The 18,304-nt window shown below is 49.0% G+C and overlaps 1 protein-coding gene across 1 annotated transcript in view; it reads right to left on the bottom strand.

Annotated features, from left to right (window-relative positions):
* TBC1D8B (TBC1 domain family member 8B) overlaps positions 1-18,304 on the bottom strand; it is a 68,029-nt gene that overhangs the window by 46,570 nt on the left and 3,155 nt on the right. The window contains exons 2-5 of the mRNA XM_040442357.1: positions 6,597-6,707; positions 4,259-4,377; positions 2,311-2,536; positions 1,523-1,763 (exon numbers count right to left, since the gene is read on the bottom strand). Coding sequence (XP_040298291.1) covers positions 1,523-1,763; positions 2,311-2,536; positions 4,259-4,377; positions 6,597-6,707 — 697 coding nt within the window. The remainder of the gene's footprint in view (positions 1-1,522; positions 1,764-2,310; positions 2,537-4,258; positions 4,378-6,596; positions 6,708-18,304) is intronic.

Raw genomic sequence — 18,304 nt, 5'->3', positions numbered from 1 at the left:
GAGATGGCATGTTTTTTCCATACTTAGAAGCAAACATATTACTGGTGTCTTTCTAATCATATATTGCCCTTGTGAATAAAGCAGTAATATGTAGATTAGCTTTCGGAGCAGATCTCAGTGTGGTGAAGCTATAGCACATAGGGGGTCATTTATTAAGACCGGCATTTTAGACGCCGGTCTTAATAACCCCTGTGCTGGCCGTGGATCCGCTAAAGTTATGTAGAGGCACAGGCCTCTACATAACCTAGGTGCATCCACCACCGGCCTAAATCGATGCCAGCTCCCTTGCTGGCGTAACTTCAGAACATTTCCTATGCCTAAAACAGGCGTGGAAAATGATAAATGAGACTGGCCTGAAAGTCCGTCCCCTTCCTGCCCACACTACTCCCCCCTTTTTTTTAGACTTGATTTGAGCAGTGAAAAGTCGCGACAGACGCAATTTATGTCAGTTAGTAAATGACCCCCATGGTGTATATGATATGTAGATGCTAGGACACAGCTATGTCTAGCCCCTGGGGGGGGGGGCGTGTGCAGAGCACAGGGGGCGTTACAAAGCAGTGCTCAAATAATTCAGCCCCGCCTCCTGGTGCTCTAACTTCTCATTTGCATATGAATAAAAATGCAGATTTCTCTGCAGCTGTTTAGCATAAAGACAAAAGAAAGGTATCGTTTTAATAAGCATGATGAGCCCTACCAGGCAGTATGCCTTGTTTAATAGGGTTGAACCTGGTGACAGAGCCGCATTAAACGGATTGTCCACTCTAAGACGCCATTTTGTTGTCTTATGGGTGCAACATTCTGTGCCGTTTAGTTCATAACTTATATGATAAGGTTGGGTTCACATCTGTCATATTCTGCTCCTCTGCCAGAACAGACTACTGGAGTTACGTACCACAGATGTGCACCTACCTTAAGAGGTCCGTTTTTCTCATACAGAGCTCCAAACTATCTGTAGCCACCAATAGAGTGAGCTCAGCAATACCACAGGAAGTTCCCATAGTTCCTGTAGTGCAACCTGAAGGTAATTTGCATAACCGCTTTAAAATTTATGTCTATGCAGTGATCAGTAAAAAAAAAAAAAAAAATTTATTTTAAAGGTTTGGACAGTAGCTCAGAACAAACCCCAGAATAACATGCAGATCACTAAAAATATCAAGCTGGCAATCTGTGCTTCCGTGGCCGGTGATTGCTGCAGTCACGTGTCAAGTATGGCAAGTCCTAACTGCAGTTTAGTTAACAAAGACTGGCGCAAGACCATGGAGCAATCTGCATGGGAGGAGGATTCATTTTTACCAATATGTTTGTTATACTGGGGGTTTCAAAATGTCATACATTCCCTCTCATGTCTGTAGCTAGCTATACACGATTCAGTACAATGCACAAAGGAGTAGAACTTGTCTGCAGCGAAAATGAAAGTGCATGGGACCAAGGAGGAGACGGCGAGTCATGTAGGAGGTGAAAAAAATTATAATCGAAGAACAAAAGAAAAGGATGGAAGAAAAGAAGAGCATCCAATCTTTACCTCTTTGTGATCTGCAGAGGATCATTTAATATTGGGTCATTTTCAAAGGTCTCTTTGTCGAAAAGTCTCTTAATAGCATATCCTGCAAGTTGCTCCATCAGCAGAAAAGTCTCATTGATGTGCAAGAACATTGAGAAATAATGTTCTTCCCCTCGAGACAAGACGTGTATGCTCTCTGTGAGGAGAACGGTGGAAGTCTTCTCCAGTCTGGAGATTGCATCCCACGAGATGATGAGTTTAACTGAAATAAAAAGGGAATACCTACCATTACATCTACCTGCATTACGTATTACTTAGAATCCAGGTACAGAGATATAGACTAGACTATGAAGAAAATAATATCAGCTCAAAAATGTAAAAAAATCAAACAAAAATCATGTTAAGCATCACTTAAGAGGATAATGACTTGAGCTAAGTGGATTGTGACTATCTAGTATCAGGATCATAATCTTCATGTCCCTAGGGAGACACTAGAATCACTTCATGTACCATGTAAGCACTTGGAAGTCTGGTCTCTCAAAAAAAAAAAATTAATCGCTTCATGTTTTTACACTTACAATATCACTGCAATAATTATAAGGGTATTTTGGGACTTTGATATTGATGGCCTGTCCTAAGGATAGCCATGGACATAAGATTAGGAAGCGTCTAACGCCCAGCACCCATGCTGCTCAGCGGATTGTAGGCCGACAGTGCGGATATTACAGCTCTGTCCCTTTCACTTCACAGGTATACGTTAGTCTTTCTGGTCAGCTATTTGGTAACATACAATCATCTTAAAAACTTACACTCTGAGCCCAGAAGGAATGAATAGAAACTTAAAAAGTTGGTGCTGAGATACAGCCAACCCTGGCAAGGAACTCTTCCTCTCCAGTAGCTACATGAGTAATAGGTCACCAGCTTCTCCTGGTCTGGAAGTTCAAAGCATTTCTCAAACTTCAAGAGAGCTTCGCGAAATCTTTCTGGATCCTCTTCTTTCACGAATGAGTTTTTCCCTTCTTCAGCAATGAGCCCCTTTAAAAGAAGTGATCAGCTAAGTATAGACAAGTTTTCACGTACAAGTAGTATTTAATGCATTCACTAACCAGGCCTCCAAAACTGCCCATCAGCACCGGAGCCCAGGACCCATCAATGAGTAGATACGGGCTGGTGGAGTGAAGCTACTACTAAGAGTACTTTCACATCTGCAGCAAAGGAGGGCAGCCTGCAGGATTACGACAAATCCAGCATTGACGGATTCTCCAGTTCACCGCCAGATCACCATTGATTATAATGGATCCAGTGGTGATCCGTCTGCTTTCCGGTATAAATGCCCGGGTTTCGGCTGGACAAAAACAGTTGCATGTTTTATCCGTCCGACAGCCAGCGCTTGGGCCGAATCAGGCATGCCACAAATGTGAACGTACCCTAACTTCATGGGCAAAGTCTTTGGTGTTCTGGGAGGCTTAAGGATATTGCAGTGCATTTCTTTACAGATGGCCTATCATTAGGACAGATACCATATGTAGAAAAGGGAGGCAAAGTTAGATTAGCAATACAGTGTTCAACGCAACACACCATCTCGGGATAGGTCATCAATATCTGACCGTCAGGGTCCGACACCCCGTACCTCCGCTGGTCAGCTGTTCCAGAGTATCTCCCGCGCTGGATATGGGGGTTGGAACAACATATGTTTGCCCACTGGTGTACTGCAGTGCTGCTCCTATTCACTTCAATGGGATCAGCACTACATTATCCAGCTCTGTTCACTAAACAGTGCGTGTAGCTCCAGCACCAGAAAATCTAAATCGACAAGGGTATACTGGACTTTTAGGGCTAGTTTTACACTTCCGTTTGTAGTTCTCTGTATCTGGCATTGCCAGATGTTACTGGAACGCTCACCGGCCCCATTGACCATAATGGGGTCCAGCGGACATCCGGCCACTACATGGTAAATATGCCAGGATTTGGCCAGACAAAAACCGCTACATGAAAGAAGACTAAGGGTACAAACACAAAGACTCCTCCTGAGGAAGTGAGACGGCGAAACGCGCATCAAGGAGCTAGCAGCCACTTTACCTACTACTTCATTAACTACCAAGGTATGATGTGCCTTATTATGATTTCCTAACTTACACAGCAGATACTAGGATTTGAACACCTATAGGAGCTAATTTATTATAAAGGATGTATTTCCTGAGATGTTACTTCAGCTTGCTTAGATTATTTTATATAGATATAAGGTATTTCTACGAATGTTTAAACGGAATATGTATTTATGGTCTTAAAATACAATGTGATTTTATTGGCATTATCTAATAAACTTTTATGGGAAATTAGTTTACTCATTTCTTGGTGGTGTTGCTATGAATTTTTGAGTATCCCAGTTACCGCAGTTTAAAGTAATTCAGACCTGTTGGTGGTATATAAACAGTAGGGATTATAGGGTTATATGAATCTTGTCCCCACCAAGCTATAAATCAGTTTTCTCAGCTCTGTGAGATGAGGTGTTGTGGATTTTTTTTCTTCTGTGGGCCCTTTGGTTGCCAATGGGCACTCTCCATAGGAGCGTGCATGGTTTACAGGCCCCCGTTGGGGAGTTGGGCTGCTACTACTACTGGACAATTGGGGATAGTGCAGATCGGTCTGCTCTCTTATTATTTAGGGACACCCCTTTTATTGTCCCGCTTCTGAATTCTAATCGTCTCTTTTTGCATCTTTTCATACAAATCCAACACAAATACCAATAGCACCTACCCTAATCTTGCCTTGAACAAAGCTAGTTATGTCATCGCTCGAGTCGAATACAGACAAGATCTTCATAACGTTCTGCTCCAGCCATTGCCAGTGTTTTGATATCTCGTCCCGGTTGGCTCCTAAAAAAATAAACCAGGGTATTAACTGAAGGATAAAAGGCTCACTTTGTTCAGGAAGCTTCGGCGACTTTACTGCAGAAATTGTGAGACGCAACAAGCTCCATGTAGGACATACATGGTGTACAGTATACCGATAGTAAAGTGACGGGAACAGCATGTGCTAATGGAAAGTCATACAGAGGTTAACGACAGCATGAGGTCCCATCAAAGTGCTCCCACACACATGAACAGCAGCTTATTAGAAGTCTCCGATACACAAAGACAAGACCAGCTTTACCGTGTGGGTGGATTTCTGAGGACACAGAGACACTCTGTACCAAGCCAACATAAAGCATTGTCTTTATTACACAGGGCAGTGATGCTGGAGGTATTCTACATCCATGGCAGTCCATTCACCGAATAACCAGTTATCAGACATGTCTGAGAAAAACCTTTACTTTGAAGGCATCAAAACAGGCTTGTATGCAGCTTGGTTTATACAATCTAGGTGGCCAGGTGGTCTATGGCTCTATGTACACAGCTTTTCAGCCACAAAGTGGTGTTCATTGGACATTAACCACAGTGTTAAAAAAAAAAGTTATATAATTGGAGTCTGCTGTATTACCCATGAAGCTAGAAAAACGAGAAGCCAGCGTATAGTGGAGGCCAAAGGGACGTAGTCCGGTTAATGGAATCCTATGGAGACTTTTGATGGATATACCAGGAGCTTTTCGCCACATATACATCAAGCTTAGGCCTCAAGCACAGTCTGCACGAAGCCTAACACACCTGCGTGCCAGTTTTTTTTCCCAAAGACGAAGAACGAAGAGACTACGGTGTTCTGGTCCTCCAGCCCTCATCTGTCTCTGGGCTTCATTCGGCAAAGGTTAAAATCAGCTCTAGACTTACATTATAGTCTAGGATATGTCCTCGCCTACTGAGAAAGGCCAACAGAACACCACAGCGTCTTTAAGAAACGGTCAGGTGATCTCTGCTGTCCTATCTAAGAGCAGGATCTGATAGGGGGAGAGACGCGGAGCTCTGTGATATTCAGCGTTATAGGATTTGGAGCAAAATTTCGGAAAGAAAAGCAGAGTAGGTGCTGACAGGACTCCGAGGAGAGACAGTGAGAGCCCTGACTACTCTGCCCACACACAATGATTGACAGTCTTCTGTGTACAGACTGGTACAGAGTTAATCACTGTGCGTGGACAGGGTAAATCAGGACGCTCGCTGTCTCTCCTGGGAGTCCTGTCAAGGCTTACTCTGGATTTTGCTCAGAAACTCTGCTCCAAATCATATAAATATGCATAGGCTTCGAAGCTGAATCTACTGCTATCTATACAAAGCCATTTCAGTCTGCACAGAGGCAAACTGTGCCATACTGTACTTCGTGTGATGTCAGATAGGATATTTAGGAAAATGCCTTTCACCAAAGATTACAACTTAAAGGGGTTGTCCACTTTTTTCTATTTATGACCTATCCTCAGCATAAGTCATCAATATCAGATCTGTAGGGGGCCGACTCCCAGCACCCTCGCCAATCAGCTGATCATACGAGCGCTGCTTTCTCGTCATCGTTTACCTGTTGCAGCAGTGTAATTACAACGATGGCGTCCCCATTTACTTCAATGGGACAGCTTCAGTCGTCTGTTGAAGTAAATAGGACAGAGCCGTCCCATTGAAGTGGATGCCATAGTTGTAATTACACTGCTCTCCGCTGCAGTGGGCAGGTAAGCAGAGAAGAGAAGTCAGCACTCGTACAAGCGCTGCTTTCTCTTCAAACAGCTGATCGGCGGAGGTGCCGGGAGTCAGTCCCCACCGACCTTTAAGCTCACATATCTCCAACGTGCTTTACACACACATGCGCTTTGTAAAACAAAAGGTGCAGGCCATGTGTATTTGTAAGATACCATAAAGGAGCCAATCTGGGGATTGTAGGCAGGATGGAAAGTGAATGTACACACCTCATAGATATGCCGCATTCACATGAGCGTTAAGTTTTTCCATAAGAAGCTCCGGATCCAACACATGAAGGACACAAACGGTGCTCAAAAGGACCCCATAGACTATGATGGAGTCTGTCGGATTTCTGTGATGTGACCCATCATTTTACCGGACATGATAATAATTTTTCCCCTATTGTTTACAGAAACTGTGACAGTGGCTCCTAATGGAGCCTCCGGATGTGACTTTACCTCCCTGTTGATGTAATAATGAGTACTCCCTGCGATACTCACCACAGGCGACGGACCAGTACACCTGAGAGTCAGGAGTTTGGTGGAGAATCCGGAAAGGTGCGACTTTAGCCGTTGACTCTAACACAGCGTCCAGGGTTCCCACAAGGAGACCTGACGGAGAAAGATAGAAACATGTAGAACCGTTGCAAAGTAAAAAAAAAGTTTCAAAGTTACACACCAAAAACTTAAGAAAGGTTGTCCAAGATAAGAAAAACATGGCACCACGCCTATTCACAGCCTACTGTATACATGGCAGAGATCAGCAACCTCCGGCACTCCAGCTGTTGTGAAACTACAACTCCCAGCATGCATACTTGCTTAGTTGTTAACAGAGCTCCCATAGAAGTAAATGGAGCACGCAGTAGTTGTAGTTTCACAACAGCTGGAGACCAGAGGGTGCAGACCTCTAGTGTACGGTGCTGAATACTAAAAAGGGGGTCACTTGGACACAAATATTTGTCAGGAACTTTTAACAGCTAGATACCCCTGTGCGGGGATTTTAAAATCTGAATTGCACGTATTTTGTGGTGAAAACATTATTGTAAATGGAATTACTTAGAGTAACTAAACTTTTGTATACATTTTTCTAACCCGTCACTAATGCCCTAATAACACTTTGTGTAATATAGTTTATTAATTTATTTTTATTCCACTTTTCCCTACCTAAAGCCCACGTTTCCCCATGCGCTTAAAATCCACTTCTCTGTACACCGCTAACTTCTCAGCGGTGTACGGAGTTGACATTTTTATCAATGGGGCGGCAGAGCAGCGAGTACAGACAGGAGCGCATATTGCTGCTCCTGCCCGTGCCCCCCGAAAGTTTACTAAATCCTGGCATAGTACATCAGTACCCTGTACCCATGTGCTATGCCAGGATTAGCTGAGCGGAGCGGGCTCCTGCCGGCTTCTCTAAGAGTCAGCTGTTAGCTTAGAGAAGCAGGCACAGGCAGGAGCCCGCTCCGCTCAGCTAATCCTGGCATAGCACATGGGTACAGGGTACTGATGTACTATGCCAGGATTTAGTAAACCTTCGGGGGGCACGGGCAGGAGCAGCAATATGCGCTCCTGTCTGTACTCGCTGCTCTGCCGCCCCATTGATAAAAATGTCTACTCCGTACGGAAAAGTGGATTTTAAACTCAAATTGAAACGTGCGCTTTTGGGGGGGGGGGGGCATGGGTAAAGTGGAATAAATATACAGTACATTAATAAACTATATTACAAAAAGTGTTTTTAGGGCATTAGGGACGGGTTAAGAAAAAATGTACACAAAAGCTTAGTTACTCTTTAAAACTTTTGCTTGGTTTGGCTTCTGCAGCTGGCATGTACATACACTACATAGCAAGCAGCAGAACAGCGTTCAACAGCATATCTGGATGTCTGACGGCTCGGTCTCCAGCCCCTCTCTCTTCTCAGCCGATTTTTGAATACATGAAAAGGAGACTTTTGTATTACTTACCAGTAAAGTCTCTTTCTCGCTCTTCCTTGGGGGACACAGGAAACCATGGGTATAGCTCTGCTCCCTAGGAGGCGTGACACTAAGTGAAAGCTGTAAGCCCCTCCTCCATCAGCTATACCCTTCAGCCTGGAGAGAGAGACTACCAGTTGCGTGTCCAAGTAGTGAAAGATAACCACCAACCGGAAAAAAAGAACTGTCAAGCCCCAACGGGGGCAACCAAGCCGGAACCACAACTGTAAACCCAAATGAAGGGTGGGTGCTGTGTCCCCCAAGGAAGAGCGAGAAAGAGACTTTACTGGTAAGTAATACAAAAGTCTCCTTTTCTCGCCCATATTCCTTGGGGGACACAGGAAACCATGGGACGTTCCAGAGCAGTCCCAGAAGGGAGGGACCAGAACAACTAGACCAACACCAGAGGCATCAATCAACTGCCGCCTGCAACACCAGACGGCCTAAAGCAGCGTCAGCCGACGCATGAGTATGCACCCTGTAGAACTTGGTGAAAGTGTGCAAGGAGGACCACGTGGCCGCCTTGCAAATCTGCTCCGTAGAAGCCCGATTCCTCTGAGCCCAGGAAGCTCCGATCGCTCTAGTGGAGTGAGCGGTAACACCAAGGGGCGGAACCTTGCCCTTGGCGAGATAAGCCTCAGTAACAGCCATCTTGACCAAACGGGCGATAGAAACTTTGGACGCCGCCATCCCTCTGTGCGACCCCTCCGGAACCACAAAGAGCGAGTCAGTACGCCTGAAAGAGCTGGTCACCTCCAGGTAAACCTTGAGCGCCCTGACAACGTCCAGGCGATGAAGCTCCCTCTCCCAGGGGTGGGAAGGGGAAGGACACAAAGAGGGGAGAACGATGTCCTCGTTCAGATGAAAGGCGGAGACCACCTTAGGAAGGAAGGAAGGGACCGGACGAAGGACCACCTTGTCCTGGTGGAACACTAGGAAAGGTTCCAGACAGGAGAGTGCAGCCAATTCGGACACCCTCCGAAGAGAGGTGACGGCCACAAGGAAAATAACCTTGCAGGACAGAAGTCGCAAGGAAACCGTCCGCAGAGGCTCGAAAGGAAAAGCCTGGAGCGCTGAGAGAACCAGGTTCAGGTCCCAGGGCGGTACCGGAGGGCGGTACGGGGGAACCGCGTGAGCCACGCCCTGAAGGAAGGTCTTGACAGGACCAAGGGGGGCCAGTGGGCGCTGAAACAAAATGGACAGCGCAGACACCTGACCCTTCAAAGAACTAAGACCCAGACCATGGGCGAGTCCGCTCTGCAGGAAGGACAAAACAGTGGGGAGAAAAAAGCGGAGCGGAGGAATCCCCAGATCGGCACAGAACCCCAAATAGGTCCTCCAGGTCCTATAATAGATCCTAGAAGAGGACGGCTTGCGGGCACGGATCATGGTGCGGACGACGTCCGCAGAAAAACCCCTACGTGTCAAGACGTGTCAACAACCACGCCGTCAAACGTAGGGACCTTAAACGCGGGTGGAAGATCGGTCCCTGAGAGAGAAGATCTTCCCTGGCGGGCAGCGGCCAGGGCGCGTCTGCCAGGAGCAGCATGAGGTCGGCATACCAAGACCGGCGGGGCCAGTCCGGAGCGACCAGAATCACCGAGACGCCCTCCGCCGCGATCTTCCGAAGGACTTTGGGCAGGAGTGGGATGGGAGGGAATATGTACGGACGCGCGAAGCCTCGCCAAGGACGAACGAGGGCGTCGGCTCCGCAAGCTCCCGGATCCCTGGCCAGATAGGCGGGGACCTTGTGATTGAACTTGGAGGCCATGAGGTCCACGTCCGGCATGCCCCAACGAAGGCAGATGGCCTCGAATACCTCCGGGTGAAGAGACCACTCGCCGGGGTCGACAGTGGTGCGACTGAGGAAGTCCGCCGCCCAATTGTCCACCCCTGGAATAAAAATTGCCGATAGAGCCGGGACGTGGGCTTCCGCCCAACGGAGAATGCTGGTGACCTCCCGCATCGCTGCAGCGCTGCGAGTGCCCCCCTGGTGGTTTATGTATGCCACGGCCGTGGCGTTGTCCGATTGCACACGAACTGGATGACCCTTCAGCAGATGAGTCCAGTGTCGCAGAGACAGAAGGGCCGCTCTCAGCTCCAGGACATTGATCGAGAGTTTGGACTCCGATGGAGACCAAATGCCCTGGACGGATCGGGGAGGAAACACGCCTCCCCAGCCCAAGAGACTGGCATCGGTTGTAACCACCAACCAGTTGAGCGGCAGAAAGGACCTGCCCAGAAGAGGGGACTGTAACCACCAGCGGAGAGATGACCGCACCGGAGGCGATAGATGGAAGGGATGATCCAGAGACTGCGGCGATTTGTCCCAGGAGGAGAGGATCACCCGTTGGAGAGGGCGGGAGTGAAACTGCGCAAATGGGATCGCCTCGAAGCAGGCAACCATCTGCCCCAAGACCCGCATGCAGAAGCGGAAGGACGGTCGACGGTGGAGAAGGAGACCCCGAATCGCCCGGCGGAGGGTCAATCGTTTTTCCGAGGGAAGACGTACCTCCGCCGCTCCCGTGTCTAAAAGCATTCCCAGGAAGACCAGTTGTCTGGAGGGGGGAAGGGAGGACTTGGGGAAGTTGATGACCCAACCGAACCTCGCCAGAGTCTCTAGAGTGAGATCCACGCTGGCAACCGCTTGAGAAAGGGACGGAGCCTTGATGAGGATATCGTCCAAGTACGGTAGCAGAAAAACACCCCTGGAACGGAGTAAGGCCAAAACCGGGGCCAGGACCTTGGTGAACACCCGGGGGGCTGTTGCCAGCCCAAAGGGAAGGGCGACAAATTGGAAGTGGAGGTCCCCCACGGCGAATCGGAGGAAGCGATGGTGACACCGGGCTACCGGAACATGGAGGTAGGCATCCTGTATATCGATGGAAGACATGAAGTCTCCCCGCTCCAGGGAAGCCACCGCGGAACGGAGGGACTCCATCCGAAACCGTCGAAGGAGGAGAAAACGGTTGAGCTTTTTGAGGTCCAAAATGGGCCGCACCGAACCTCCCTTCTTGGGAACTACAAAGAGGTTCGAATAGAACCCTTGGAACCTTTCCTCTAGAGGAACGGGGGTAATCACCCCTCTGTCCAGTAAGGCTTGAACAGCCGCGGAGAACGCAGCCGCGCTTTTCGGGTCCCGCGGCGGGCGGGAGCGAAAGAACCGATCTGGAGGGAAGGACGCGAATTCGATTTTGTATCCGGAGGACACAATTTCGAGAGCCCAGGCGTCGGAGACGTGAGCCATCCAGACGTCCCTGAAAAGGAGGAGCCGGCCCCCCACCCGGGTGGGTGGGGGCGCGCCTTCAGGCAGAGGACTGCTTTGCTGCGGGTGTGCGGGCAGCCTGCGGCCTGCGCCAGGAGGGCTGCGCCCGAAAAAACGGCTTCCTACGCTTATCCTGGGGAGGGGCCGAAGCGGCAGCTGCGGGGGGAGCCCCAGAGTTCCTGCGGGAGGACCGAAAACGAGACGCACCGGGGCGTCCGCGGGGGGCGCCCCTGGCTTGGGGTTGAGGAAGATGGGTGCTTTTACCACCCGTGGCCTCCGAAATAAGCTCGTCTAGGCGGACCCCGAAAAGGCGGGAACCCGCAAACGGTAGCCCCGCCAAGGAACGTTTGGAGGCAGCGTCCGCTTTCCAAACCTTCAGCCAGAGCTCCCTCCTGACGGAAACCGCCAGGGCGGAGGAGCGTGCAATAAGGGCTCCCGCATCAAGGGAGGCCTCACAAACAAAATTCCCGGCCCGAATAATAAGCTGGGCCAAGGAACGTAGGTCCTGGATGGGGACGTCCGAGTCCAACTCCTGCTCCAGCTGCGCACCCCAAGCAGAAATTGCTTTACCTGCCCAAGCAGAGGCAAAAACCGGTCTGAGGGCAGAACCGGAGGCAGCAAAAATGCCCTTGGAAAGGGTCTCCATGCGACGGTCCTCCGCTGACTGAAGAGAGGACCCGTCGGGAACAGGGATGGCCGTGTTCTTTGACAAACGGGCCACAGGGGGGTCCACCTTGGGTGGGGACGACCAGGTGGCCACGACATCGGCCGGAAAAGGATAGCAAATGTCCAGCTTCTTGGGGTTGACAAAACGGGCGTCCGGGCGAGCCCAAGCCTTAGACACCACGGAGGAGAAATCAGAGTGGATTGGAAAAACTTTTGAGGCCTGCCTGGGTCTGATAAAGGAGACGCTAGCTGCGTCAGAGCTAGGGGGGTCATCTTGCACCTTAAAGGTGTCACGAATATCAGAGATGAGTTGACCCATCGCTGAGGCTAGTTTGGACGGCAGGGCCGAGTCCATTTCCAAATCTGAAACCGCCAATTCACCTTCAGAGAGCGAATCCTTTGGAGAGGAGAGGCCCGTCTGAGTGCGCACGCGTGGCGGGGAGAGGGAGGCATCCGAGGAGGAGGCTCGCTCTACTCTAAAACGCTTCTGAGAGTGCCTAGCTCGGGAAGGGTCACTAAGAGAGGGTGAACCCGCCGCAGCGGCAGAAGCGATGGACCCGGAGGGCGCGACAGTAAGAGTGGCGTCCTGCGGGGTAGGCGGCCTGTCTATTAGGCGGCCCACGACATGAGTGAGGCTTTCCACGGCCTGGGACAGGGATCTAGCCCAGTCAGGCGGGTCAGAGGAAGCAGGGAGCGACACAGCGGGCGACTGAGGCTGCGGTGGAGCTCGGCATGCAGGACAGTGCGGATCAGACTGCCCCCGGGGAAAGGCTTCCCTACAAGCGGTACAGGCATGGTACTAAGGCTTGGCAGCTGCAGAAGGGTCTGACATGGTGGAAAAAAAGTTGCACTTAAAGTGGGAGACCCCAGGTGAAAAAACGGGGATCACACCCAAGTAACAGTACTGGTGGCACGGAGGGGGTTAACAGTCCTACCAGACCCAGATGATGCAAGCGGCAGACAGCAAGGGCAGCAGACTGAAGGGAGGCTGTGGAGGAGAGGCGGCAGGCACGGAGGTGAAAAAGCTTCAGGATCGGACGGCAGAGAGAGTTCCACGCAGCACCTGAGATGTGGAGCCCGACGAACCAGGAAGTAGCGGAGCGCATGTAGGAAGCTCCGCCCCCCCCCCTTGCCGCGCTGAAGGAGAAGCAGAGCCGCGCGCGCGCGGCAAAATGATTTAACCCCCTAGGTAGATGAAGTGCCGGCCATGAAAAGGTGCCGTTCGCGCCAAGTAAGCGGCCCCCCGCCTGAATGTGACGACTCCTCATACAGCCGTCCCCCTGACTGCCCTGCCGTTGAAGTGGTAATCACCCCCCTAAGAACCACCTTGTCCTGGGTCTGCAACCCCAGAACGAAGTCCCCCCCAAATGATGGCCGGTAAAGTTGCCGGCCCCGATATGCCCATGGGGGAGGGGGGGGGGGTTGATGGATACCACGGAGAGATGTAGCAGCGGTGGGAGGGAGGGAAGGGGAGGCTGGAGCAGCCACTCTCACCATACGCTGTCTTCGCCCTCAATCCATCCAGCAGGGTCACCCCTTCAGCCACTGGCACCGCAGTGGCAGGAAGCCGGGGGAGGGACTTGGCGTGCGGGCGACCCTTGAGCTGGCGGGACGCAGGGGAGCGAGGCTGCCCTGGTCCACCTTGTCTTCTGTGGGGGAGGCGGCAGTGCGGTATTACCGGCACTGGCGCGACTCAACCCCGGGAGAAAACAGAGGGGTCTAGTGCGCCTCTGTTGTCCCTGTAAGTAGAAAAAAACCGAATTAAAAACAACAAATAACGCAAAAATAAAAAATTATAGGAAAACAACCCTGCCTAAGCAGGGAGTGTCTTGCCTCCTTGGACACTAAGCAAAAACTGGTAGTCTCTCTCTCCAGGCTGAAGGGTATAGCTGATGGAGGAGGGGCTTACAGCTTTCACTTAGTGTCACGCCTCCTAGGGAGCAGAGCTATACCCATGGTTTCCTGTGTCCCCCAAGGAATATGGGCGAGAAAGCTGTTTTATTAATACTGTCTAAAATTTAGACCTGGACGAGACAAATTTGTCAAGGTGGCACACTCTGAAATATATTTTGCTTATTTCCATAGGCCACCTCTTGATTATTTACACCAATATTCTACGCAAAAAACTCATGCACGCCATTAATAAATCTGACGCATTTCACATTACTTTTGAAAAGCGTCTGGACAAAGTGTCTAAAGCGCGTAACATTTAAAGCTCAGGGTTTCCGGTTCCAGTTGGGTTGGAATTCTAGTGCATTTGCCATAGTAAATCTGTCCCTGACTTTTCTTACATACTACACACAATGGAAGGAAGGAATAGGGCAAGTTTTAGTTTGGAGGTAAAGTGCAGCCGTGGCTGTGGATGAGGTTCTACCAGGCTAGCTCTCAGTTTGTAAGTCTCTCTAAGACCCCCGAATGTGTGAATAATATGCTAATGAACACACAGAAAGATGACACATGCATTTATACAATCCCCTCACCTACACTGTAAGGCCTTGTTATCCCGAGACTCATCTTTCTGTCCCCGGCAGGATATCTCCACCTTTTAATATGTATGGCCATGACCGGTGAAAAATAAGTAGAATCTAAACGCTCGCAGCAATGTCATCGTTAGGACCATGGAAAATGTTAGAGGAAGGGGAGATAACGTTGATTTATTAATCACTGACACCAATGGGATACTAAGAGACATGGCCCATGGGGAGATACGGGTGGCAGGGTAGAGGTGATGGCAATCCAGGGAGAAGAAGAGAACCCTATTAGACCTTCTCATATAGCCATGCACAGATGTAATATAGACACAAAAGGCTATGAGTAAGGGCTGGTTCGCATTCGCGTTATAAATTCCATCATGTCCTGTCAACAGGACTTTTTTACAGTCATGAATAACGGAAAAACGCGGAGCCCTTATAAGTGCCACCAGACATGTTTTAGGATGGAGCAAAACAAAAAGCCTCTTAAAGGTTTCTGCTTTGCATTCTGTCCTAAAATTCCATTATAATGGAACACTATAACGTAATTTAGAACGCGAATGCAAACACGACCTAAGGAAGAAGCTACTCCTTGACCTGTGTCACTGGTCTAGTCTGGTAATAAGAAACTGGCTTTAGGCTACGACCACATGGTGCGGTTGTTAATCTATTGAGACTGCACCGATTAGTCGGTCTGCATTGTTAATGGCCATGCAGCACCTTCAATACTGTGCGCGGCCATGAACAATGCAGACTGACTGAACAGTGCGGTCTTCATTACTTAATAAGACCCAGTTACGGCCCCTATGGACACACGGCGAAGTCGTGATGTGGTCAGGAACTGCAGCATCCCATTTCCCAATAGAAGTCAACAGGGGAATACGTTTTTGAGACAGATCTGGCCAGGAGCGGATTGGGAACTTAAAGTGGCCCTGGAAGAAAAAAATTATAATAAAAATAATAATCATAAAAATAAAAAAATAAAAGTGGCCCCATGTTGTAGATTGGTCCAAAGTGACAGAAGTAGGCGGGGCCAGTAATACCATAGTGCTGAACAAAATACGACCCCAGCAGCACCAAATACCACAGTGCAGCACAAAATACTGCCGCCTGCGCCACAGTATGAAACTGTATCATCAGCCCGAGGATAGCAATAAAGTTGAATTCAGGAGATACCGGCGGTCGCTGGCCAAGTGCATAAGTGGCTGATGCTCCTACATTAATTAATGCTGAGGGTAGGGAGATTTCATGCGACTCTTTTGAGCAGCCAAATTAGGATACAAATATCAGGCAGGAGGAAAATCACAGAAAGAAACTTTGTTTTGGGCAGAAAACTATTAATGGCATGTCCTCAGGATAGACCGCCAGCTTGAGATCGTGGGGGAGCCGACAATAAGCACCCCCAATGATCAGCTGTTTGAAGGGGCCTGTAAGCCATGTATTTAGTAGCATCGGGCAGGGGATGGCGGCTTACGCAGGTATTAGACCAGCAGAAGTGGCTGTGGATTTTCAGGAAGGAAACGCTCCTTTCCGGCAATCACCTGCTTGTTAGTGGAATATTACATGCCGCGATTATTAAAGATAATACAACTGGATCCGTTCTGAACGGATGCAGACGGTTGTATTATCTGAACGGATCCGTCTGTGCAGATCCATGACAGATCCGCAACAAACGCCAGTGTGAAAGTAGCCTTATACGTATAAAATGCACCCGTTGCTCGGTGAATAAATACCTATTTCCCGTACATGACTCATGCAGTAATGTATTATAAAAAAAAAGAAAGCTGGCATAGCCGCGCTTCTGTCTGCCAAGTGATCTTCCTCCCCCACTGTTTCAGCAGCTTTTCAGACACAACATTGCCAGTCTGTGTCTCCAATATGAACCACCCCCAGAACCCATCAATGAAAACAGAAGAGCCCGTTCTGCCAAGTGCCACCGTAATACAGTGATGAAGCACTGAACGCCACGTGAATGGCATTTCCCACTAAAATCCCAGTAGGTGTTGATGACTGAGCTGAACTCGTAGATTTTCCCACAATACACAGCAGTAAAGGGGTGCTCTGTGCCACTGACCCGTAGGAGGGCATGAGCATAGGACATTGCAGCCCATACCTTCTGGTCCATATTAGGGTACTTTCACACTAGCGTTTTTCTTTTCTGGCACTGAGTTCCGTCACAGGGGCTCAATACCGGAAAAGAACTGATCAGTTTTATCCTAATGCATTCTGAATGGAGAGTAATCCGTTCAGGATGCATCAGGATGTCTTCAGTTCAGTCATTTTGACTGATCAGGCAAAAGACAAAAACCTGACAATTGGACAGACGGATCCGCATCCGGATGCGTCTCACAAATGCTTTCAGTCACATCCAGATCGGCGGATCCGGCAGGCAGTTCCGACAACGGAACTGCTTGCCGGTTCACAATGCCGCAAGTGTGAAAATAGCCTTACAGTGCGGCCAAGTGGTACCAATCAGGTAGCTAAAAACTACCACATATAAAATCCTGTAACAACTATGTTAAAAGGGGTAGTCCGAGTTATAGAAAAACTCCTCCAGTGCAACCCAAAGTGATAAAATAATAAAACAGCATAGACGCACCACTTAGTTTACAGCAGCTCTGGTGCTTACCTCCAGTTCCTGTTTATAGGCTGTCTACAGCATGTAACCACTGCAGCCAACTACTGGCCTCAGTGGTATATGGCACGAGATTGGAGAGGCCAGTGATTGGCTGCAGCAGCCATGTGCCATACACAGCTACATCATCACTGCAGCCTGAAACACAGACTGTGAGGACCGCTGCTTCAGTGCTGGAAACCACTGGGGACCAAGGGGTGAATATATGGTCTTTTATTATTTTATCACATTGTGTTTTCTTATACCTCAGACAAACCCTTCAGTACATGATAAAATGCTCCTAAAATGGTTCCAGGGGCAAAACATCATTATTTTTTCCTATGTCAGTAAAGGAAACCACCACCAAACATAGAGGTTCGGCGACCAGTAACGTGGAATAAATAAGGGAGGTTGTGAAAAGAAGAAAATTGCAGCTACAACACAAACACGTACGTAGTAAAGCATTCAGTACTAGTGACATTCGCCGTGACAAGAGCTGCAGTCCATTAACTATTTACAAGTCCTTCGAGCCAAGAAGTTGCAGCCATTACTAAGACTACTTTCACATCTGCGTTTTCCTTCCCAGGATTGAAATCCGTCATAGAATCTCAGAACCGAAGGGAAACGCTTCCGTTTTCTCCCCGTTCATTGTCAATGGGGACAAAACTGAACTGGAGGGAACGGAGTGCGCCATAATGCATTCTGTTCCGTTGCCGTTCCCATGACGCACACAAAACGGATGCAAGCAGCGTTTCTGAGTGCGTCATGGGATACGGAGCAAGACGGATCCGGCATGAAACACAATGTAAGTCAATGGTTATGGATTTGTTTTCTCTGACACAAAAGAAAACGGATCCGTCCCCCATTGACGTAGCCATCATGGCTATTTTAGAGATAATACAAGTGGATCCGTCCATAACGGCTGCAGACGGTTGTATTATCCTAACGGGAGTGTTTGTGCTGAGCCCTGCCCGATCCAGCAAAACCGCTGATGTGAAAGTAACCTAACTTGTGTCCTGCTACATGAAGAAGTTCCAAATAGGAATCGTAAGAAAAATGACATTGATAAACCACAGAATCTCTTCACATCAGGGGTTAATAAAATTAATGAAACTTGGTGACAAATGTGTAGGTTCTCATGAACCCGGGTCATGGTATATCAGTGGTAATAAGTCAGAACATGGAGGTTAGGTGTTGATTGCATTTGCAAGACTGAGGCTATTAGG

This window comes from Bufo bufo, chromosome 8 (assembly GCF_905171765.1).
Source record: "Bufo bufo chromosome 8, aBufBuf1.1, whole genome shotgun sequence".
NCBI lineage: Eukaryota > Metazoa > Chordata > Amphibia > Anura > Bufonidae > Bufo > Bufo bufo.
The sequence above is the reverse complement of the archived record's forward strand: the minus strand, read 5'-3'. Positions and strand labels throughout refer to the sequence as shown.